Consider the following 24983-nt stretch of genomic DNA (forward strand, 5'->3'; position numbering starts at 1 on the left):
GAAATCGCCAAAATTTTTAATTTCGCCAATTCAAGCCTAATTCTACCACGGACCTCTAAATCACATTCCGGACGCACTCCTAAGTCCAAAATTACCTAACGGAGCTAACAAAATTATCAGAATTCAAATCCGAGATAGTTTACACATAGCTCAACATCGGGTTGACTTTTTCCAACTTAAGTTTCTACTTAAGAGACTAAGTGTCTCAATTCACTATGAAACCACTCCAGTCCCGAACCAACTAACCCGATATAACATAATATAGCTGAATAACACAAAAAGAAGTAGAAATGAGAAAAACGGGGCTATAACTCTCGAAACGACCGGCCGAGTTGTTACAATATTGGAACTCCAACATATTATACTGGAGTTTCAGTATAATATACCGGTCGACAGTGGCAGAGCCAGAATTTTGGTTAAGGGGTGTCAAAATATATAGAACTAAACATATCAGGAAATTAAGGGGAGTCAATACATAGTATATATACATACAATTTATTTTTTTTTAACTACATACACAATGTATTTTTTCCACGAAGGGGTGTCAATTTGACACCCCTTCCTATATGGTGGCTCCGCCACTGCCGATCCAGCATAATATGTTGGAAGTTCATACACAAGTGCTTCAATCTCTAGTATATTATACTGGAACTTTTCGCGTGTTGGAATTTCAGCATAATATGCTGGAAGTTCATACATATGTGCATCAATCTCCAGTATATTATGATGGACCGGTCCGTGTTGCAGCAAAATAATGGTTATTTTTTAATGACTTTGCAAACGCTGACTATTTTTGAATTACCGGTCCGAAAAATGGCTAGCCCTGCTATTTTTACTTTCTGAAATCTGAAGTCCGACTTAGCCCAGCCTTTAGCCTGTCATTTTAAAGCTATCCCAAATAAAATGAAAAAAAGAAAAAGAAAAAAAGAAAACTTGGCTCTGCCCTCCTCTCCTTCATTACAAAGTCACTGAAAATTAGTAGCCATAAGTCTTATAACTAACATGTGGCTGACTCATACTATTGTACTACTGCATATGATATGATGGACCATTTCTGCACCTTCTCTTATTTAAACCATTTGTAAGAACATGCTCTTCCTTCCAACTTCTGGTACCCAGAAATATTTACCAGAATAACACCCCCCCCCCCCCCCCAAACCAAATCAAACATAGCCTCTTAATAACTATAGATACCCTATTACCCTGACCCCCACCCAAAAAAACCAAACAAAAGAAAAATCTGCAGGCAGTTGATAATATATTGCTCCATTTTAATGAATTGTACCTAGTAATTAACACATAACAAGATAGCAGCAACTTGGCCTCACTAAAGAGTTATTTCAGACATTAATTATGCAACAAAAAGAAGGATGTGATAATTACTTATTTAAAACCAGCATTTGTTTCCCTTGGGACCTGCACTGATAAAAGATAGTCAATTATGTATTTTGTGACAAGCAAAATCCAAAAAAATACTATTGGAGAATTTAACAAAAGAAAGGAAAAGATTGTATTTATATGAATATTAATAATGAATTAATAAAGCCAAAGGAAAACATATGCATCAGCAACTCTCAAATTAACAACTATCCCAAGTGCAATAATAATAGAAAAATTGAAAGTGCTCTTGGATCCAGATCTTCTATTGCTTTTCCTCTATAAACAAAACATGGGGTTCCCCCCTCTACAATCCCAAAGTCCTCTCAACTTTCTCTCTTCTTCCCCTCTCAGCAGCAATGCCTGCTCCTTCAACAAATCCTTTTCTTCTTCTTTTTTCCAATATCTTCTTATTTCTCTCCTTAAACTCTCTGTTCTTCTCTTCTTGTTATTCTATTGATGTACAAAGTCAGGCACTTCTTGCATGGAAAGAAACATTAAACAGTTCCAATGATGTTTTGAAATCTTGGAATGCTTTAGACAAAAGTCCCTGCAATTGGTTTGGCATACACTGCAATTCCAATGGTCAAATTGTGAGTATAAGTCTCAAATCAGTAAATTTACAAGGACCATTGCCTTCAAATTTTCAGCCCCTCAAATTCTTGAACACCCTTGTTCTTTCATCTGCCAATCTCAGTGGTCCAATCCCAAAAGAGTTTGGAGACTATCTTGAGCTTAGTCTCATTGATATTAGTGACAATTCAATCACTGGTACCATTCCACAAGAAATTTGCAAGCTTAACAAGCTGCAAAGTTTGTCTCTCAGTTCAAATTATCTTGAAGGTGATATTCCTTCTGAAATTGGCAACTTGTCCAGTCTCAAGAATCTCTTGATTTATGACAATCAACTGAGTGGTGAGATTCCAAAGAGTATTGGAAAGTTGAGCAATCTTGAGGAATTCAGAGCTGGAGGAAATCAAAATCTTAAGGGTGAACTCCCTTTGGAAATTGGAAACTGCAGCAACTTGGTTTTTCTAGGCCTAGCTGAAACAGGCATTTCAGGGAATTTGCCACCTTCAATTGGCAACCTGAAAAGGATTCAGACCATTGCAATTTACACAGCTCTCTTGTCTGGACCAATTCCAGAAGAGATTGGTAATTGTAGTGAACTCCAGAACTTGTACTTGTATCAAAATTCAATCTCAGGTTCGATCCCGCGGAGTATAGGGGAGCTCAAAAAGCTCCAGAGCTTATTGCTATGGCAAAATAGCATAGTTGGTGTAATTCCTAATGAACTTGGAAATTGCAAAGCTCTTACAGTTATTGATTTATCTGAGAATCTTTTAACAGGTAGCATTCCTACTAGTTTGGGTGGCATTTTAGGTCTTGAGGAGTTGCAGTTGAGTGTCAATCAGTTATCAGGTATTATACCTCCTGAAATATCAAATTGTACTTCTCTGTCTCATTTGGAAGTTGATAACAATGATATTTCAGGGCAGATTCCTAATGAAATAGGAAACTTAAAGAGCTTGACTTTATTCTTTGCATGGAAAAATAATTTAACTGGCAATATTCCTGTTTCCTTATCTCAATGTGAGAATCTTCAGGCTCTAGACCTTTCTTACAACAATCTTTTCGGTACCATACCAAAAGAAATCTTTGCTTTGAATAATCTGACAAAACTGCTGCTTCTTTCCAATGATTTGTCTGGCTTTATACCACCTGATGTTGGAAACTGCACAAACTTGTATAGATTCAGGGTGAACAACAATAGGCTAGGGGGTACTGTTCCATTAGATATAGGAAACTTAAGAAGTCTGAATTTCCTTGACATGAGTCACAATCATTTTCTGGGAGGAATTCCTGCATCATTATCTGGTTGTCAAAATCTTGAGTTTCTTGATCTCCATTCAAATGCATTCACTGGTCCCTTGCCAGAAACTCTGCCTAAAAGCCTACAGTTTGTGGACATTTCAGACAACAGGCTTACGGGTTCGCTAAGTCCAAGTGTTGGTTCTTTAGCTGAATTAACAAAACTGAATCTTGGGAAGAATCAACTTTCTGGCAGAATTCCAGCAGAGATAGTTTCTTGTAGTAAGCTTCAGCTGTTAGATCTTGGGTACAATGGTTTCTCAGGTGATATACCTAAAGAGCTGGGTAAAATACCATCCCTTGAAATCTCTCTCAACCTTAGTTGTAACCAATTTACAGGAGTCATTCCAAGTGAGTTTTCAGGTCTTAGCAAACTAGGAAATCTTGATCTCTCCCACAACAAACTCATCGGGAATTTAGATGTTCTTACCGACCTTCAAAACCTTGTCTCGCTCAATGTATCATTCAATGACTTCTCCGGAAAACTGCCCAATACCCAATTCTTTCATAAGCTTCCTTTGAGTGATCTTACTGGAAACCAAGCTCTTTATATTTCTGGTGGGGATGTGACTCAACTGGGACCCGCTCGACGTGCCAAATCAACCATGAAACTTGCTATGTCGATCCTTATCAGTATAAGTGCTGTGCTAGTGCTTCTAGCCATTTACACCTTGATCAGGACACGAGCGGCCAAGTACAGATCTCCAGATGTTGATACTTGGGAAATGACTCTTTACCAGAAGTTGGACTTTTCAATAGATGACATTTTTCATAATCTAACATCGGCTAATGTCATTGGCACTGGAAGCTCAGGAGTTGTATACAGGGTAATGACCGAAAATGGGGTGACTCTGGCAGTCAAGAAAATGTGGTCATCAGAGGAATCAGGAGCGTTTAGTTCAGAAATTAGTACTCTAGGTTCAATCCGTCACAAGAATATTGTACGCCTCCTTGGTTGGGCTTCAAACCAGAACATGAAACTACTATTCTATGACTACCTACCCAATGGAAGTTTGAGCTCATTGCTCCACGGTGTTGGCAAAGGAGCAGCAGAATGGGAGACCAGCTTTGATGTGGTCATTGGAGTAGCTCATGCACTTGCATACTTGCATCATGATTGTGTACCTCCTATAATGCATGGAGATGTCAAAGCAATGAATGTATTGTTAGGCTCTAGAATGGAGCCTTACCTGGCCGACTTCGGGTTGGCAAGGATTGTCAACACTGATGTTGATGCTGACTTGTTGAAGCAAAGCCAAAGGCCTCATCTTACTGGTTCTTATGGCTATATGGCTCCAGGTAATTATTTTATACTATACTTATTATCTCAGCTTGATTAATTGCAGATCAACTTTTCTTGAATTGACAAAGACACTGCCCTTGTTGTGTACCCACAGAACATGCTTCGATGCAATGGATCACAGAAAAGAGTGATGTGTATAGTTTTGGTGTGGTTCTCTTGGAAGTACTAACAGGAAGGCATCCATTGGACCCAACATTGCCTGGGGGTGCACACTTAGTTCAATGGGTGCGCGAGCACTTACAAAGCAAGCGCGATCCCAATGACATTCTTGATCCAAAGCTTAGGGGAAGGGCTGACCCTGAGATGCATGAAATGCTGCAAACTTTAGCTGTTTCATTTCTGTGCGTGAGCACGAAAGCTGATGATCGTCCAATGATGAGGGATGTTGTAGCCATGCTCAAGGAAATTCGAAACGTTGATCCTGTTGTGTCTGAGTCCGACTTGTTGAAGAAAAATGCAAGTGTGACAGCTCTTCCAAAATCACCTGGAACCAAAAATGTGGATTCCCAATTATCCTGTAGCTGCTCTTTTGTGTTTTCTGATAACTCTCTCTCCAATTAAGGCTTCAGCATAGTGAACAAATTTGTGAATATGCCATGTTTCATAGCAGTATGACTTAGAGCAGGTTATAGATTTTAATTATAATCATTTCCGTTCCTCAATCATGTAATCCTAGTAAGGGTGTTTTCAATTTAGCATTAGTATTATAGAGTGAAAAGATCAGTGCTCATCATTATCTGAAATTGGTTTTCTTACATACCAATATATTGCTACTCTATAGTCTAATACTAAATTTGTTAGCCAATGGGGCATACTCATATAATTGGCAGTTCATACTTCATAGGACTGCTCAATTGCGCTTAAGAAAATGGAGTACAAAAGAAGTCCAAAGATTTGATATTTTTAGATTTATTAAAATTAAAAAAATATAGAAAAAAGATTCACACCCTTTACCGAGTATCGGAACTATCGAAAAAGGCTTCTAATATTTTTCAGAATTTCTTGTGGCTCTGCAAATATTGGTAGGTTAGGGAAACTTGGGCCATTTGTTTTTTCATTTCTTTTTAGAATTTCAGCTTGAGTATACTTTGACTATTCTGTTGGAAATAAATCCTCTGCAGAAATAATATTCACAGTAATAAAAGCAGAATAATCACGTAGCACCGAGATACGGCAATTAACAAGAATAAAAGAGTGACAACAACACCAAGATTTTTACGTGGAAAACCCTTTGAATATGGGAAAAAACTACAGCCCCGAGACGAGCAACTGATATCACTATAGCAAAAAATTTTACACTTTGTAGGTCCGAGTAAAATACTCCAAAGACCACTATAACACTCAAAAGAAATAACCTTCTTTTGATATTCTCACCTCACTACAATATCGCTCACTCTCTATTTTTCTCACAGACTATTTTCTTATACCTTGTCTGTGAAACCTCACTCTTTCTTTCTCTCTTTGTTGGTGTGTAGAAATGAGAGTTGAAACTCTCCTTTTATAGTCGAAGCCTCACCCTCTAAAGCCTGCTATATTTGATAATTTGCACACACTTTTCCTTCTTTTTCTTCAATGTTGACAATTCAACAAAGTTGGCTACCAACCCAAAGAAATTCAACAAAGTTGGCTACCAAACCAAAGAAATTCAACAAAGTTGGCTACCAAACCAAAAATATTTTCCTTAGGCACATGCCTATTACTTTGGTTATTGAATGAGATGGACCCCATCAATTTTCCCCTCCAGTCTCATTCATCTAGAGGAGGTAGCACTGTCTTCTAGTTTAAGTGCATGCCGACAATATTGGCCCAAGTGAAGGTTTGTTTTGAAGATTGACAAAGGAAGCTCAGGCATGAACCAGGTCCATCCCTTGTGTGCATAGACACGGGCAGATTTGAGCATGTAGGATGCACGTGAAGGAGATAAGCTTAACTTGGTATAATTGATATCTCCTGATCGAAAAGGTTGCATAACTGATAAGGAGAAGGACTCCTTAATCAAAGAGAACACTATCCAAGATAAGGGAAGAGTTAGAAGTTGAGATCAACTAAAACTCTTCCACCAAGGAAGAGTAGCATTAGAACTCTAGTTATTTCTTCATCTGCTAACTCTATATATTGCAGGATGTTCTCATTCTACAGGTATGCATAAAAGTAGAAGTTAAACATGAATTGAGAGCAAAATAGCAAGGCATTTTGCAAGCAATTCGTGTGTGATTCAAGTGTGCAAACCTGAAGCTACATGAACCAGATAGAAGAACCAGTTCCAAGTGTCTGTCTTTTATTCTAGTTCAATTATAGTAGGTATTTTCATATTGTACCTTTGAGCTTTATCTAGAGAAAATTATAATAGGTACTCAGAGTATTCAAGTTAGAGTTAACTTAAAGTTGTCGCAGCAGTTAGAGGTTGGTTGCCACAATGGGATTAGAGTTAATCCTAGGTTTATAAAAGTATTTTGTAAATACAGTTTTTGGCTCAGTGATTTAGTGGAGAGTTTGGAAAAATCCTACTGAGAAGTAGGTCGTGATTTTTTTACCTTTTGAGCCAGGTGTTTTTCACGTAAAATACTTGTGTTCTTTACTTTTCGCATTTACTATTTCAGCAATAGTAGGTTAAGGAACACATAGAAGAACCCGATCCTTCCATAATCAGTTTAAGCAAAAAATTGAACACCACACAAATCACCCCCTTCTTGTGTGGTATTGAAGTTAAAATATCAATTGGTATCAGAGCGGGTTATCCTTGAATAGGCTAACACCTTAGGAGAAGATCAAGATAAGTGCACCACCTGGAAATCGGGAAGGGCAATCCACTGCTAGGTCACTACTCTTCAACGGCCAGTATTACTTTTGGTGAAAAAACAAGATGAGAGATCACATCATAGGAGAAGACTATGAGCTATGGGACATTGTCATAGACGGCCCATTGGCTACCATGAAGATAAATACCGAAGGAGAAGAGGTGGCAAAGACAAGAGCTGACTGTACTACTGACGACTTGAGGAAATGGGAGAAGAATGCTAAAGCAAAGAAATGGCTTATTTGTGGACTCAGTCCAGATGAGTACAGTAGAATCCAAAGTTGTACCGTTGCTAAGGAAATTTGGAACACTTTGCAAGTGGCCCATGAAGGAACACCTCAAGTGAAGAGGTCGAGAGGAACACTACTATATTCTTAATATGAGAATTTCACCATGAAGGAAAGGAAAACCATCCAAGAGATGTATACAAGGTTCACCACACTGACAAATGAACTTAAATCTCTTGGAAGGATTATTCCTGAAGAAGACAGAGTTGAGAAGATTTTGACAAGGGTTCTGCCAGTTACTTGGGAGAGCAAAATCACTGCCATTCAGGAATCAAAGAACATTGCCACTTTTAAGTTGGATGAGCTAATTGGAAATCTCACTGCTTATGAACTTAGAAGTCAAACCATGAAGATGGATGTACCCAAGAGGGAAAGGAGCCTGGCACTCAGAATCACTGAAGGTTCTGATCTAGAAGATGATGAAATGGCTATGATCATAAAGGACTTCAAGAAGTACCAAAAGAGAGGAAAGGGTCCTTCAAAAAGTGGAAGCTACAGCAAACCAAAGGTTCCTGAAAGGCAAACCAATGAGGGATGCTACAAGTGTGGTAAGACTGATCACCACATCAAGAACTGTCCTCAATGGGAAATTGAATGGAAGAAGGAAAGAGCTGAACAGAGAAACATGAAGAAGGAACAGGTTTAACCCAAGAAGAACAAAGGATCAACAAAGGCTATGGTTGCTGCTTTGGAAGAAAGCTCAGATGATGAAAATGGAGATGAACAAGCACTTATGGCCATTGGAGAATCTGATGAGGAATCTAAGGTAAGTGTAATTCATCTCAAAGACAAGATTAAATTTTTGTCTAAAGAATGGCTATCTGAATTACTTCTAGATTTCATTGATGAATTTGAGGATGTAAACAATGAAAATGAACAACTGTCTAAGGAATGTGTGATTTTGAAAGCAAAGTGTAAGAACCTGGAACTTAGGGTTAGTGAGACTATACGTGAAAATACTGCATTAAAGAACCAGGTTCATGCATTTGAATCAAATGTCCTAGAACTTAGATCTGAAAACCTAAAACTAAAATTAGAATCAAGTAAGAAGACAACTGATTGCACACAACTCACTCTAGAAGAAAATGTAGGTAAACTAAAAGATGAGTTGTATAAGAAGGATGGGCAGGTTAGAATTTTGAAGAAGGATCTAGGCAAGGCCAAGCATGAACTAGACAGAACTTATAAATGGAACAGGTCCTCCGATGCACTTTCATGGCTACAGGAACATCATAGTAGCAATAGAAGAGGACTTGGCTTTGGGAATCTGCCACCTAAATGGGATCCCAAAAGCAAGTACCTTATACTTCCTGAGAACAAGATTTGTACTCACTGCGGTAAAACAGGTCACTATAAAAGTGAATGCAATGCAAAAGAAAAGGCAAGCCAAAAGAACAAAAAATTTGTTCAAGGGAAGAATAGGCTACCAAGTTGGGCTAAAAGGAATCTGATTCATCTTTTTGCCTATAGAAAGGGACCCAAACTAGTTTGGGTTTCTAAGACTAACCCCTGATTTCCTTTTGCAGGTCCAAGTGAAAGAGAGCAGCCAAATATGGTACATAGATAGTGGCTGCTCAAAGCACATGACAGGAAGCAAGAACCAGTTCCTTTCACTTGAGGACCTTAAAGGAGGTAATGTTTCCTTTGGAAATGAGAAGAAAGGTGAGATCATTGGGGTTGGAAAGGTAGGTAAGACTGATTCTCACTCTATTGAGAATGTCTACTTGATAGATGGATTAAAATACAGTCTAATCAGTGTATCACAACTGTGTGATAGAGGTAACTTGGTAGTATTCACCTCTACCAAATGTTTTGTGATTAATCTTAACACTGACAAGATTGTTTTGCAGGAAAAAAGAGTAAACAATATATATATTATAGATCTGTCCACACTTTCAGAAAATGAACTCACTTGCTTAAGTGTGTTGGATAATGATCCCCTCCTTTGGCACAAGAGACTTGGACATGCCAGTCTGTGTCAACTCAACAAATTAGTTTCCAAGGACCTGGTGATAGGGTTGCCTAACATCAAGTTCAAGAAAGACAAAGTTTGTGAGGCTTGTGCAAGGGGGAAGCAAGTAAGATCCTCTTTTAAATGCAAGAAAGTGGTAAGCACCACCAGGACGATGGAACTAGTCCATATGGATCTCTATGGTCCAATGAGAACATTAAGCAGAGGTGGTAAAAGATATGTGATGGTGCTTGTTGATGATTACTCTAAGTTTACTTGGACATTATTTTTAACATCTAAAGATGAAGCATTTGATATGTTCACTTCTTTTGTTAGAGAAACTCAGAAACAACTATGTAATCAACTTGCATCAATTAGGTTTGATCATGGCACTGAATTTGAAAATGCTAAATTTGTTGAATTTTGTGATGATCATGGCATAGATCATAATTTTTTTGCTCCTAGGACTCCACAACAAAATGGAGTAGTTGAAAGAAATAATATGACACTTGAAGATATGGCTAGGACTATGCTTCTTTCTAGTAAACTGCCCCATAGCTTCTGGGCAGAAGCTGTAAATACTGCATGCTACATTATAAACAGGTGCCTGACTAGACCTCTTGTAGAGAAGACTCCCTATGAGTTACTTAAAGGGAGAAAACCAAACATATCCTATCTTAGGGCATTTGGATGCACGTGCTTTGTGCACAACAATGGTAAAGACTCCCTAGGTAAGTTTGATCCCAGAAGTGATGAGGGAGTATTCTTGGGATGTTCTTCACATAGAAAAGCTTATAAGGTCTATAACAAAAGAACTATGTGTGTAGAAGAAAGTGTTCATATGGTTTTTGATAAAACTAACATTCTTTCTGAGAGGCAGGAACATGATGATGAAGCAATTAGGATGGTAAGAAACTCAAATGAAACCACATCCCAGACTGAAGCTGCACTAGAGGAAGGAACAGGTGATGGAACATGTTCTTCCACCCAGGGCAACATGACAGGGGGAATAGAACAAAGAGGAAATGATTCTCAAACCTCAAGGGAACCTGTCCATGAACCTGTTCCACAACAACAAAGCATTAAAGGAACATCAAGGGGAAACCAGTTGGTTGTAAAATCTTACAAGTATCAAAGTTCTCATCCCATTGAGAACATAATCACTGATCCAACCTCTGGAATCAAAACCAGATCTTCATTAAAAAATCTTTGTGCTTTTGATGTCTTCTTATCTCTTATTGAACCTAAAAATATTGCTGAGGCTTTGCAGGATGCAAACTGGGTAAATGCAATGCAAGATGAACTAAACCAATTTGAAAGGAGTCAAGTTTGGCATCTGGTACCAAGACCCAAGGACATATCGGTAATTGGCACAAAATGGGTCTTCAGAAACAAACTTGATGAAGATGGAACAGTTACAAGGAACAAGGCAAGATTGGTGGTTCAAGGATATAGCCAAGAGGAGGGCATAGACTATGATGAAACCTTTGCTCCAGTTGCAAGGTTGGAAGCAATAAGACTCCTCATAGACTTTCCTGCTTACATGGAATTCACCCTTCACCAGATGGATGTCAAGAGTGCTTTCCTCAATGACTATCTAAAGGAAGAAGTATTTGTCAAGCAACCTCCGGGGTTTGAAAGCAAGGAGAGTCCTGATCATGTGTACAAACTTGACAAAGCACTTTATGAGCTCAAGCAGGCTCCAAGAGCATGGTATGAAAGATTATCAAAGTTTTTGCTTGAGCACGACTACAAGAGAGGTAAAATTGACAATGCTTTATTCTTGAAAGAAAAAGGTAAAGATTTCTTGGTAGTTCAGATATATGTTGATGATATAATATTTGGAGCAACTACTGATAAGTTAAGTAAAGAATTTGCTAAACTATTGGGGAGTGAATATGAAATGAGTATGATGGGTGAGCTTAATTTCTTTTTAGGTTTACAAATTAAACAAAATTCAAATGGAACTATGATCCATCAGCAGAAGTATATAAAAGAGTTGCTTAAAAGGTTTTAAATGGAAGATTTCAAAGAAATTGACACTCCTATTGCAACAGCTACAAAGTTGGATATAGATGAACCTAGTTCATCTGTTGATCAGAAGTTGTATAGGGGAATGATTGGCTCATTGTTATATCTCACTGTTAGTAAACCTGACATTATTTTCAGTCTAGGCCTTTGTGCAAGATTTCAAGCAAATCCAAAGGAGTCTCACTTGACTGCTATCAAGAGAATTTTGAAATATCTAAAAGGCACCACTGATCTCTATCTATGGTATCCAAAAGGTAGTAATTTCAATATAGTGGGATATGCTGATGCTGATTATGCAGGTTTTCTTATGGATAGAAAGAGTACCTCAGGTATGGCACACTTTTTTGGCTCATGTCTTGTGTCTTGGGCTACCAAAAAGCAAAATTCAGTGGCCTTATCTACTACTGAAGCTGAGTATGTTGTTGCTACTTCATGTTATGCTCAATTGTTATGGATCAAACAATAATTAATGGACTTTGGAATTGATGCTGATTGTATCCCCATTTTTTGTGATAACACTAGTGCAATTAGTATGACCAAGAACCCGGTTCATCACAAGAGAACTAAGCACATAGATGTTAGGCATCACTTTTTGAGGGATAACTATGAAAAGGGTTTGATAACTATGGAATTTTGTACTACTAACAAGCAAATAGTTGATATTTTCACAAAAGCCCTAAGTAGAGATCACTTTGAAAGGAACATGTTAGAATTAGGGATGATTAAGATCACCTAAAAGGACTAGTTCAAAATTCACAATGAAAAAAAAAATGAAAAAAAAAAAATTTGGTTAGAAAATCTGTAAATTGTGTATATAATTAGATTAAATTTTGCTCAATCTCATACTTTTAATAGTATACTCTTGTGAAATGTGCAAAAATGACTCATTAATCTCTAATAATATTTTCTCTATTTTGGCAAATTTAAACTTACATAAGAGAATTCTCAGTGAAGAACCTGGTTCATTAAGATTACTTGGTATGTTTTCTATACTCTACATAATTTGAAATAATAATATTTGGATCATGAGCAGAGTCCTACCTAATTCCAAACTCCTTTTGTACTTATCCGTTAGAAGTAAAACAGTTCCGTTCAAAAGAGTCCCAACCGAATTGAAGTACCTAGATTTTAGGGATACACTCCAACGTCTTTTCAAAACTGAAATTCAGTTTGATTAGACTTCTAAAAGTCTGAAAAGCTGTCGTTACCTCATTAATTACTCCTCTTTAAATTGATTAGCTTTAGTGTATTCCTCACTTCATCTCTCTCAAGCCATCAAAATACTCTCAATCTTCTTTCATCTTCCAAACACAATCCAATTCTCTTCTCTTCCATACCCAAGCACAGAAATGGCTAACACTCCTGAAAACCCTTCATCACCACCACAAGAAACCACTTCCACACCCACTGTCACTCCTTCCAACACCCTAAATTCTAAGAATAGAGTAAAAATGATGGCTCGCAAGGTTGTTGTTGGTGGTGAACAGATTTAGAAAATTAATGAACAACTGAAAGCGAGTAGGGAGGAAGAACCTTAGAAATCTAATGAATCATTCAAATCTGCTACTGAGGGGGAAGAAATTATTTCTTCCAAAACTGAACAGGTATCTTCTTGCCCTAAAGTTACTCGTGAGATAATTTCTGAAGTTGTTACAAATTTGGAGAATAGGTTTGTGCTGGTAGGGTCTATAGCAGGTGTTGAAACTACAGAGTCTGGAGAAGTTGGTGGCAAAAATGAAAAGGGAAAAGAAAAAGAGAGCAAGGGAGTTAGGAGTGTTGTGAGGGGAAAAGGGTAAAAGAGTGGTTGATTCTTCGCCCACTCCTATTAGTTTAACCAAGGACACAGGTGCAATGGTTATTTGGGGAGAAAAATCTGCTGGAGTAGAGGAGAGTGTAAAGAAAACAGGGGGAAGTGGGTCTGGCGAAGCTGCTGAAGGGCTGGTTCAACTTGGGAAAAATAGAGATGAACCTATTTCATCTTAACAGGAAATCCTCGCAGACCTACTGAAAAGAGTGACTGAGAGTTATAATCCAAAGAAGAAAGGAAGTTCAAAGGCTAAAACCCCTGGCACTTCTAGGGCAAATAAGAAAAGGAAGGCTGCCCCTTCTGTTACTGTTGAAATTCCTCCCACAAGAGGAAGAGCCACAAGAAGTCAGCTAAAGCAGAATGAGGCAGAACTGCAGAAAGCCTTAGAAGAAAGTAGAAGAAAAGTAGTTGCTAAGGGAAAGAAGAAGATGGATGAGCCTGTTGAGACTGTTGATATTGATGAGATGGACCTGGTCTTTCGAGATGAAGAAGATACTGAAGAAGTGGAGGTTCTGACTCCTAAAGCCAAGACTTCCACTAAGAAGTCTGTTTCAGAGTCAAAGTCTACTGAACCATCCACCTTGGCAAAAAGAACAAGGTCTGCTGTGAAGTCAAAACAAGTGAAAATTGTTGAGGAACAAGAATGGAGTGGAGAGGAAGAAGATGATTCTGACACTGAGAAAGACAAGATGGCCAAGTTTGGCAAGAGGACAATTTTGAAGGGCAGACTCCTCAGGGACTTGGAGGAGCAAGGAATGGTGTTGCTTTTGGAGAAGTTAGAATTGCAAGGCTGGAAGGACATGGTCCTTCAGATGGATGGCAAGTTGGCCAGGAATGAAATTATTGAGTTTATGGCAAATGGTGAGGTGAAAGATGGAAGCGTTACCAGTATAGTGAAAGGAGTGCAAGTCTCCTTCGATGTGAAGGAGTTGGGAGAAATTCTGGGTGTACCTGCTGAGGAGTACAATGACTATACAAAGCTTAAGTGGCCAAGCCTAGAAAATCTTCCTACCGCCCTTGCCATTACCAGAAAATTCAGTGACAATGAGGATGAAGTTGAGCCCAAGGCTGTGTACAAGAGTGAGATGAAGCTACCCCACAAAGTGTTGTTTGAATTTGTCAACAAATATGTTCTACCAAGACAAGAAAGGAGGCACATTGCAAACTTCATGGACTTGGTCCTCATGGAGTGTTTAGACAGTGGGAGGCAGATAAATTGGCATGGATTTATAATCCAACTTCTTGATAGGGTTCTAAATGGCACCAAGACTCATGCCATTCCCTATGGATTCATTCTCACAGTTGTGCTTGCACATTTCAAGGTACCTATGAAGAAGTGGGAGGTTGGTACAAGCAAGGATCATTTTGGGGCAAATATGCTGCTTGCTTGTGACTATGAAGTTCATGCCACTCCTAAAGATGCCAAAAGGGGAAAAAAAGTTATTCTTTAACTTTGAACAATGATGTTTATAACCTGATGAACCTGGTCCTTGATGATAAGTGATAAAAAGGAAAAATATTTCTAACATTGTATTGATGTTGAGCTAAGTTGAAACATGGCCTAAGCTTATGAAAAAGTACATAGTTTGTCATCATCAAAAGGGGGGGGGGGGAATTTGTTGGCCCAAGTGAATGTTTTTTTGAAGATTGACAAAGGAAGCTCAGGCATGAACCAGGTGCATCCCTTGTGTGCATAGACACGGGCATATTCGAGCATGTGGGATGCACGTAAAGGTGATAAGCTTAACTTGGTATACTTGATATCTCCTGATCGAAAAGGTTGCATAATTGATAAGGAGAAGGACTCCTTAAGCAAAGAGAACACTATTTGAGATAAGGGAGGAGTTAGAAGTTGAGATCAACTAGAACTCTTCCACCAAGGAAGAGTAGCATTAGAACTCTAGTTATTTCTTCATCTACTAACTCTATATATTGCAGGATGTTCTCATTCTATAGGTATGCACAAAAGCAGAAGTTAAACGTGAATTGAGAGCAAAATAGCAAGGTATTTTACAAGCAATTCATATGTGATTCAAGTGTGCAAACCTGAAGCTACATGAACCAGATAGAAGAACCAGTTCCAAGTGTCTGTCTTTTATTCTAGTTCAATTGTAGTAGGTGTTTTCATATTGTACCTTTCAGCTTTATCTAGAGGCAGTTGTAATAGGTACTCAGAGTATTCAAGTTAGAGTTAACTTGAAGTTGTCGCAATAGTTAGAGGCTGGTTGCCACAACGGGATTAGAGTTAATCCTAGGTTTATAAAAGTATTTTGTAAATGCAGTTTTTGGCTTGTTCGCTCTCGAACTATCTTCATACCTAGAATTTGTTGTGTTGGGCCCAAGTCCTTCATATCAAATGACTTGGACAAATCTCCCTTCAACTCTGCGATCAGCCCCTTGTCTTTTCCTACAATTAACATGTCATCCACATATAACAACAATATAATAAAGTTATTTTCAGAAAATCTTTTGAAGTATACACATGGATTAGAATATGTCTTTGTGTAAGTTTGACTTTTCATGAATGAGTCAAACTTCTTGTACCACTGCCTTGATGCCTACTTCAACCCATAAAGACTCTTATTCAGTTTGCACACCATGTGTTTCCTTTCAGTTACTTCAAATCCTTCTGGCTGCTCCATATAGATCTCCTCTTCCAAATCTCCGTGAAGAAATGCAGTTTTCATGTCCAACTGCTCCACTTCAAGATCTAAGCTAGCTGCTAAGCTCAAGATTGTTCGAATAGAAGTCATTTTGACAACAGGTGAGAAAATTTCGTCAAAATCAATACCTTTCTTCTGCTCGAAGCCTTTTACCACCAATCGAGCTTTGTATCTGACAAGCTTGCCATTTTCATCTTTCTTGAGTTTAAATACCCATTTGCATCTGAGTGGTCTTTTTCCCTTTGGAAGTTCAACCAGCTTGTACGTGCCATTTTTCTGTAGAGATTCCATCTCTTCTTGCATGGCTTTCATCCACTGGTTCTTTTCTGGATGAGACAACACCTCCTTAAGACTTTCTGGCTCCCCTTCATCACCAATGAGGACATACTCCGTGGAAGGGTATTTACATGACTCTACCCTTGGCCTCTCTGATCTCCTCAGAGGTTAAGGTTGTTGTTCTTCCTGAGTGGGGTGCTCCACTTGCTCGACACCATCATCAAGTTGCTCCTCCTGCTCAATAACCACATCAGGTTGCTCCCCCTGCTCGGCAACCTCGTCGGTCGTACTTTCTGTACTTGTGGGATAGTTAGAAGAAGAAAGAATGGAAACAAGGTTAGGAATTACACTATTCTTGGCCTTCTCTGACATATCATCAGCAGTTCCAACTTCACTTTCTCGGAAGACTACATCTCTGCTTCTGATGACCTTCTTCTTTACAGGATTTCACAATCTGTATCCGAACTCTTCATCTATGTATCCGATGAATATACAGGGAACATATTTATCATCCAACTTTGTTCTCTGCTCCTTTGGTACATGTTCAAAAGCTCTGCAACCGAACACCTTTATATGCGAGTAGGACACCTCCTTGTTGGTCCAAACTTTCTCTGGGATGTCAAACGCCAACGTAATTAATGGACTACTATTGATCAGGTAACAGGCTGTCTGAACTGCTTCACCCTAGAATGACTTAGGCAGTTTAGCCATTCTGAGCATGCTTCTCACCTTCTCCACAATGGTGCGATTCATCCTTTCGGCTTCGCCATTGTGTTGTGGGGTTCTAGGAATTGTCTTTTCATGTTTGATCCCATGGCTCGAACAATACTCTTCAAATTCCCTTAAAGTGTACTCACCTCCATTGTCACTTCGGAGACACTTTAGCTTTTGTCCTATCTCCCTTTCCACCAGAGCATTAAACTTCTGAAAAACTTGAAACATCTGATCTTTGGTTTTCAAAATATAAACCCATAATTTTCGTGAAGCATCATCAATAAAATTAACAAAATATTTGTTACCGCCCATCGATTCAATTTTCATTGGACCACAAATATCAAAATATACCAAATCAAGTATATTCAATTTTCTTTCAGATAATGTCTGAAATGAGACTCTATGCTGCTTACCAAATAAACAGTAGTCACAAGGTTTTACCGTTGTACCCTTGGCATAAGAAATGAGTGATTTCTTGGAAAAAATATGCAATCCCTTCTCACCCATATGACCCATCCTTTTGTGCCACAAATCTGCAGAAATCTCATCTTGTGCTGCGTTCAATTCACCTTGGCATGTTTATGCATTTGTCCTGTATAACGTGCCATGAGCAACTCCCTTTGCAATCACCAATGATCCCTTGGTGAGTCTCCACTTTTGATTTGCAAAATAATTCTCATATGCATCTCGGTCTAAAGCAATTCCCGAGATCAAGTTCATCCTCAAATCAGGTACATGTCGCACCTCCTTCAGAACCAATGTGCATTCGACATTTGTTTTGATACAAATATCACCAATCCCCGCAATTTTTGAGTAACTTGTGTTACCCATTCTTATAAGGCCGAAATCACCTGCTACATATCTGCAAAAAAGATCTCTTACCGGTGTGGCATGGTAAGATGCTGTTGTATCAACTACCCATTCCGACTCTGGACCTGATAAGTGCATGCATTCCTCTTCCTCGTTTATACAGAGGATAACATTATCATTGTTTTGCACCATGGCGGCTGTGTTGTCGTCATTTTTCTGGCCACTAGTTTCACCTTTGCCCTTTCTTGGATTTGGGCAATCTCTTTTGAAGTGACCTGGTTGATCACAATTGTAGCAATTTTTAGCTCTTGATTTGGATCGGTTCTTAGAATTCCCACGAGCTCCGGATCTACTATAGTTGCTCGAATTCCTTTGATAACTCCTGCCTCTACCTTCTGTGATGAGAGCATGTCCTTGATTTTCAGGCTTCTTTCTCATCTTCTCATTGAGTAGAAGAGCCGATGTGACATCTTTCAACTCAATGGTAGTCTTACAGTGCAGGATGGTTGTTGCCAGATTATTGTACGAAGATGGCAACGAGTTCAACAACAAGATGGCTTTATCTTCTTCCTTGATTTTCACTCCGAGGTTGGCGAGCTGTATGATTATTCCGTTAAACACATTTAAATGTGACAAAAAATTCGTACCTTCACCCATGTGTAGGGCGTATAGGTGCTTCTTGAGGTACAATTTTTTTGTCAGCATTTTGGATATGTATAGGCTTTTCAACCTTGTCCAAATGCTACGTGCGGTGTCTTCATCAATGATGTTATTTACTACATCATCTGATAAGTGCAACATGATTGCACTAGCAACCCTTTCATCCAAGTCAGCCCAATCCTCAGCTTTCATGGTATCATGCTTTTTGGCATCACCATCTAGTACCTTGTGTAATCCTTGTTGGATGAGCAGATCCCTCATCCTTCTTTGCCATGTTGAGAAACCTCTATCTCCGTTAAATTTTGCTACCTCGTACTTTACTCCGGACATTTTTATTTTTCATCGAGTATAATACTACCGACAGTGAATAGTATTTCTGTGAACGAGCAAAACCTGTGCTCTGATACCAGTTGTTGGGAATAAATCCCCTACAGAAATAATATTCACAGTAATAAAAGCGGAATAATCACGTAGCACCGAGATACGGTAATTAACACGAATAAAAGAGTGACAACGACACCAAGATTTTTAGGTGAAAAACCCTTTGAATAAGGGAAAAAACCACGGCCCCGAGACGAGCAACTAATATCACTATAGCAAGAAATTTTATACTTTGTAGGTCCGAGTAAAATACTCCAAAGACCACTACAACACTCAAAAGAAATAACCCTCTTTTGATATTCTCACCTCACTACAATATCGCTCACTCTCTATTTTTCTCACAGACTATTTTCTTATACCTTGTCTGTGAAACCTCACTCTTTCTTTCTCTCTTTGTTGGTGTGTAGAAATGAGAGTTGAAGCTCTCCTTTTATAGCCGAAGCCTCACCCTCTATATTTGATAATTTGCACACACTTTTTCTTCTTTTTCTTCAATGTTGATAATTCAACAAAGTTGGCTACCAACCCAAAGAAATTCAATAAAGTTGGCTACCAAACCAAAGAAATTCAACAAAGTTGACAACCAAAACCAAACCAAAGAAATTCAACAAAGTTGGCAACCAAACCAAAAAATTTTTCCTTAGGCACATGCCTATTACTTTGGCTATTGAATGAGATGGACCCATCATATTCCACTTTCACCGAGACTTGTTACTTTACCCCAACACAAATATCAGATAACTCTGTTTAATAAAGCTTATGCAAATGGAATGAAAATTACTTAATTCTCTGTCGGAATTTGAACTCGTGTCCACGATTACCATAAATACTTCAACTATCAACTTGTATGAGGGTTAAGAAACAGTATAGACATGTGGAAAGTGAGGCAATCATTGGAGGGAGGTTCTTGGACTTATGTACCTTGAATTTATTGAATAGAAATAAGATTCCCAAGTGTATTGCAAGAAATAGTCCAGCTGCCAACAATGAGTTGGCCCCATCACATGCTCATGTGATTTCTGAGAGAAGCTTTTAAGCAATTAGTATGCTTGCTCGTAGGGGATGAATGTCACTCAACTTCGAGTTCAAGTTGGAATTTACCCCCATAATGTGGGTTTATGTAGTACCATGATACCATTTGTTTGAAGACAGTTTAATAAGTAAAATTTATCCCTAGCAAGGTGGGCGAGTATTACATATTCATCCAGGAGATAAATATGTTTTCTTTTTTGGTATAAACATTCGATAATCCGCTCGGGAGAAGAATTAACCTAAATAGCCACCCACCCAACCACTTAAACCAAAATTAGCTTGTAGATGTATAATACATGTATAATATATATATATATATATATATATATATATATATAAAACGATTAGAAAAAGTAAACATTAAATAGAACCAGTTATTTGAATAAAAGGTCCCTATCTGGAACTCACTGGCCCAATTAATCCAATTCCTGCCCCATTAAAGAGAGAAGCGCCACGATTTTTTACCCGTGACAAAGACCTACAACAACCAAACACATGAGAAGGGACAAAATAACTCAAATCAAGGGATGGCAACAAGAAGAAACTACTAGTGAATCATCAGTCCCTGGGTCCAAGGTGGTCTACAGTTCCACATATTCGAAAATTTATCATTATCTATTAATATGAATAAGCAAAATTTAAATATCCAAGGTTTATTCTCCAGCATGATTTTAAATACCATTTCCATAGAAAAATCAAACATCTAATCATACATCAACGTCTACATCTGTTACTTACCATCAAATCCAATCATACATCAAATATTACTTTATATACATAGGGGTAAAAGTATAAATATAAAAATTCTTAACGGGTTAACGTTTATCCGATAAGGAAATTGAGTAATTCGCCCCCAAACCGTTAAACCGTTAATTATAAAATTTCAATCCGTTCACCAACCATTACCCCGATAACCTGATACCAATAAGCCAATCGGTTTGGTTAACGGTTATGGTTCGGTTTTGAACAGCCCTAGACTGAATAACTGATCCATTTTCTTGTACTTCCACTAAGAGCCATTTTACAGTTGGAAGCAGTGCTCTTGCCTACTTCATCCAGCAATGGCAACAGCAAACAAAATCATCATAATCCCTTTCGCTGTGTAATGGGGCTCTACTCAGGATAGCTGGATTCTAACTTCTTAAGTATGAAACTAACCACACTCCAATCAAAGCCACGGTACTGAAGCCAACGAACAATCCTTGCTTTACGTTTTTCTCTAGGCACACCCTGCCCTTTAAGCCACTGCTTAGATGCCTGGACAAACAATTGATCCAGAGAAGGTCTCGACATAGTAACTACTGATTGTCCTGAGTCTTCCTCTTCAACAGCTTCGTCATTCTTGAAGACCAATTTTACGGCCTTCTCTGCATCCGCTTCGCTTACACCCTTCTTGATCAAGGCCTAATCCGTAAAATGACAAGGACGTTCAATAGGGTTATGACAAAAGCAGAACAAAACCAAAGCTACCCCTCTGTATAATAAAATGGAGGTGAGAAGAAAAGAGTGTAACTGCTCAAAGAACTAATAAAGGACCACATGGTTGGAACATCATAACTAAATAACACACTGTGCCTCCATAATTGCACTATACTAACAATGTTAAAATTATTTAGTTCTTTTTGTTAAGTACTCAAGTTTGGATGTAATAAGAAACATATATGCTCCTGTGTCCTCCTAAGTGGATCGAAAAAGAAAAATTCCAGATTACCCAAGGGAAATTCAGCAAGTGATTTACTAACTGCTCTCCAACACTAGCCCAAACAAGACCAAGTCAAAATGAAAGAAAAAAGGTAGGTGAGAAACCCATTAGTTTGGAACCGTACAACCAATTCACTCTATACAGAAGCATAAAAAAGTAAGTTCAAAATCTCCTTCAGAGAAGTAGTTGACAAAGAGGAAAATTTACTTGCTTGATTCGTCTTGGACCCCAACTTGAGGAAGACCATCTGGACCGAGAAAACATTTCAGCATACAGACTGTCATTGATTAAACCCCTAGGGCAACACACGGAACAAATAAAAATGAGGTCATTATGGTGAAATTAAGATTGAGCCAGGAATTACCAACTCGGAAATGACACAAAACCTATGGCACTATCTTCTTCTTCTACTAATTTTCCTTTTAGCAAGTCTAAGTGTACCACTTAACGTCTAGATAACAGTAGAACAATGTAAGTGAACAAGTGACAAATGTGCATCAATAGCCAAAATATGACTGTGATTTGAAATAACATCTATGTGTTACCAAAGACCGAATGATGGAGAATATCTTGATGGCAGTTCGATTTACCTGGTATGGAAATCTGTAATTACAGCATTAACAACACTGATTGTAAACTTTCTTCCCAGGAGTTTCTTCTTCACTTCTGCAGCCGTAAGTGCTCTGCACAGTTAAAAAAATACATGCATCAGAAGAAACTCCATTTGCATCAGTCTAAGGGCTTCTTTTCTCAGCTTCACTGACTGGAAAGAGAATTCATGTGCATCAACAAAGGTTTAACAGTTTCATCATTGGCACATCATTCTCTCACTGAAAGCCACACTCATACAGCTCTATGCACACATATAATGAAGGAAATGAATATTTATCCATCTAATATGCGCTTAGAGTCTTCAACACCACTTGAAAAGATCAGGTCGGAAGTCAGATCAGCGCAGTAGCAAATAATAGTCAAAGCAAATAAATAACGACCAGATAAAGAGATATAAGACATTTAATATTCTAACCTTGAAGCAAGTAATTGAACTGCTATCCTTTCTGCATCTACTCTAGCTTTATCAGTTTCGGCTATACCGCGCCCAAGCCTAAAATCTGCATTAACTTCATCTTCCTTCCCTGAAATTCCATAATAACCTCTTAATTTCTCATTTTCCACAGTTTGAATGCTGCATTATAATATGAGTTTCACTACAGGTAAGAACAACAGAGGCATGGATAAATCCAACCATACCCCATTCAACCTCATTGTCTACGCTGGTCAGAAGCCTTTGTTTATGATTTTGAGACTTGGAATTAAAAGATATGCCTCCATTCTTCAACCTTCCACCAACAGAAAATTCAGTTTCCTGAACATTCCTGTCCACGTAACTCTGCTTTTCTATGTCCAAAAAGTGCTTCCTTGGTGAAGCAGCTTCCAACTCTTGGCATTCTTTAGATTTCTTGGGAATGTGCCGGACTGGAAATAAGCTATAATCTCTGCCTCTGGAGCAGCTTATGGCACTGAACTTCTGCACCCTAAAAATCATATCATATTAAATCAAACTGTTTCTCGACAGTAACATACACGGAAACATACATATATTACATACCATAGTTATATGCCCATTTTGATAAATTAGAGAATGAACTGCTGTAATATTTTCTATGCCCATATTTGCCCTAAAAATCAAAAGTGTGCTTAACTAAACCATGTGACACAACTACCATATTCGAGAATTTTGAGTATAAACTGCTTTAATCTTTTTCATGGCCATGTTTGCCTAAAAATTGACCTTTGCTTAACAGAGCCATGTAAGACAAGTACCGATTTGGAGATTTGAAGAATGAACAACGCTAATCTTTTCTACGGTCATGTCCATCCATATCAAACGTTTGCTTAAGAAACTCATGTCATAGAGTACCCATTTAATGAATTTGGACAACAAACTGCTCTATCCTTTCATATGGTCATATTTGGTCTAAAAATCAAACCTTTGGTTAACCAACCCACCTAACACAAAGGGCCTATTTCAAAAAATTTGGAGAGTGAACTATCATAATCTTTTGATGGTCACCTTTGGCCTAAAACTCAAACCTTTTCTTCACAAATCCACTTACACAAGTACCGATTTCAAGAATTTGAATAATGAACTGCTGTAATCTCTTTCTGTGGTCGTATTTATACTAAAGATCAAACCTTTGCTTAAAAACCCCACTTAACACAAATACCCATTTCAATAATTTGGGACAATGAACTGCTGTTATCTTTTCTTTGGTCATATTTTCCTAAAATTCAAACCCATCTCCGTAATTTGGAAAATGAACTGGGTAATCTTTTCTATGGTCATGTTTTGCTTAAAAAATCAAACCTTTGCTTAAACAACCCACGTTGCAGATTCACAGAAGCACTTCAAAAAAAGTTGTCAGCTTACCAAGATACTTACTATAAATCAACAAATGCAGTAATATGTATGAACATTCAATAGCCAGAACTCTAGCAAACATGGTTGCAGCTGCTAGTAAAGAACTTAAATAGGGTAAAGAATGATAAAATTTCTTCAAGATAAAACCCAAGTGTGGGAAACTACTGACCAGGGAATGAAAATGGCTCGACAATGAAGCTGGATGGAAGCTTTAACTATGAAAGAAACTGCCATGTTTGTTTCGTAGAGTTTTAGGGCTTGATAGTCGTTAAAAGGAGCCCCCAAATTGCTGTTAGTTGCTGTGTTTTAAAAGGTGTGGCGTAAGCGAATCATTTTCAGAAAAGCGTAAGCCACGGGTACTAGGGTTATAATATTTTATAAAATAATATAATTATAATAAATATTTATAAACACGTAAAATTATATAAAAATTAAAATAAATTATATATATATATGTATATATATATATATATATATATATATACACACACACACGTTACTTATAAGCACAAGTAACTTGAGTCTAAAAGAATAAAGTTTTCTATATGGAAGAACAAAAAGAATGACTAACCTACAATTTGAATTTTGAACTTGCTATTGTGAAGGAGAATGAAGTTCTTTTTGCATTTGTAAAAAAAAAATTGAATATTCTTTGCTTTTTAGAGATATTAACAAATTAGCTGACAAGATAAAGAATTGAGAAAAATTATAAATTAGGGATTCAATCAACAAAAAAAAGGTCTTGACTTTTAAATTTAATACATTTCAGTTCCTTTTTAAAAATTTTGAGTAATTACCAAGCTGACTTTTGAGAATTTGGGTATTATATGAAGGACTTATTCAATAAATTTTGTTTTAATTTGAAAAAGTCTCTGGGGCTTGCGCCTCAATAAAAAAA

At 37.9% G+C, this 24983-nt stretch overlaps 3 protein-coding genes across 3 annotated transcripts; 2 read left to right on the forward strand and 1 right to left on the reverse strand.

The window, feature by feature from the left end:
• The first annotated feature begins 1612 nt into the window (after positions 1–1612).
• Positions 1613–5295, forward strand: LOC104087532 (leucine-rich repeat receptor-like serine/threonine-protein kinase RGI4). Its single transcript, XM_009592040.4, has 2 exons — positions 1613–4548; positions 4647–5295. The coding sequence occupies exons 1-2, from the start codon at positions 1737–1739 to the stop codon at positions 5111–5113; spliced, it is 3279 nt and encodes a 1092-aa protein (XP_009590335.1). The 5' UTR covers positions 1613–1736; the 3' UTR covers positions 5114–5295.
• Positions 5296–7415: 2120 nt separating this feature from the next.
• LOC138895610 (uncharacterized) lies at positions 7416–7727 on the forward strand. Its single transcript, XM_070180318.1, has one exon. The coding sequence runs from the start codon at positions 7416–7418 to the stop codon at positions 7725–7727; it is 312 nt and encodes a 103-aa protein (XP_070036419.1).
• Positions 7728–20627: 12900 nt separating this feature from the next.
• Positions 20628–24409, reverse strand: LOC104087525 (uncharacterized). The gene is made up of 6 exons (XM_009592031.3): positions 24255–24409; positions 22915–23198; positions 22691–22799; positions 22254–22346; positions 21871–21958; positions 20628–21365 (listed from the first exon to the last, which is right to left on the reverse strand). Exons 1-6 carry the CDS (start codon positions 24317–24319, stop codon positions 21075–21077), a joined length of 930 nt encoding a protein of 309 aa, XP_009590326.1. The 5' UTR covers positions 24320–24409; the 3' UTR covers positions 20628–21074.
• Positions 24410–24983: the final 574 nt, after the last annotated feature.

Source organism: Nicotiana tomentosiformis, chromosome 7 (assembly GCF_000390325.3).
Source record: "Nicotiana tomentosiformis chromosome 7, ASM39032v3, whole genome shotgun sequence".
NCBI lineage: Eukaryota > Viridiplantae > Streptophyta > Magnoliopsida > Solanales > Solanaceae > Nicotiana > Nicotiana tomentosiformis.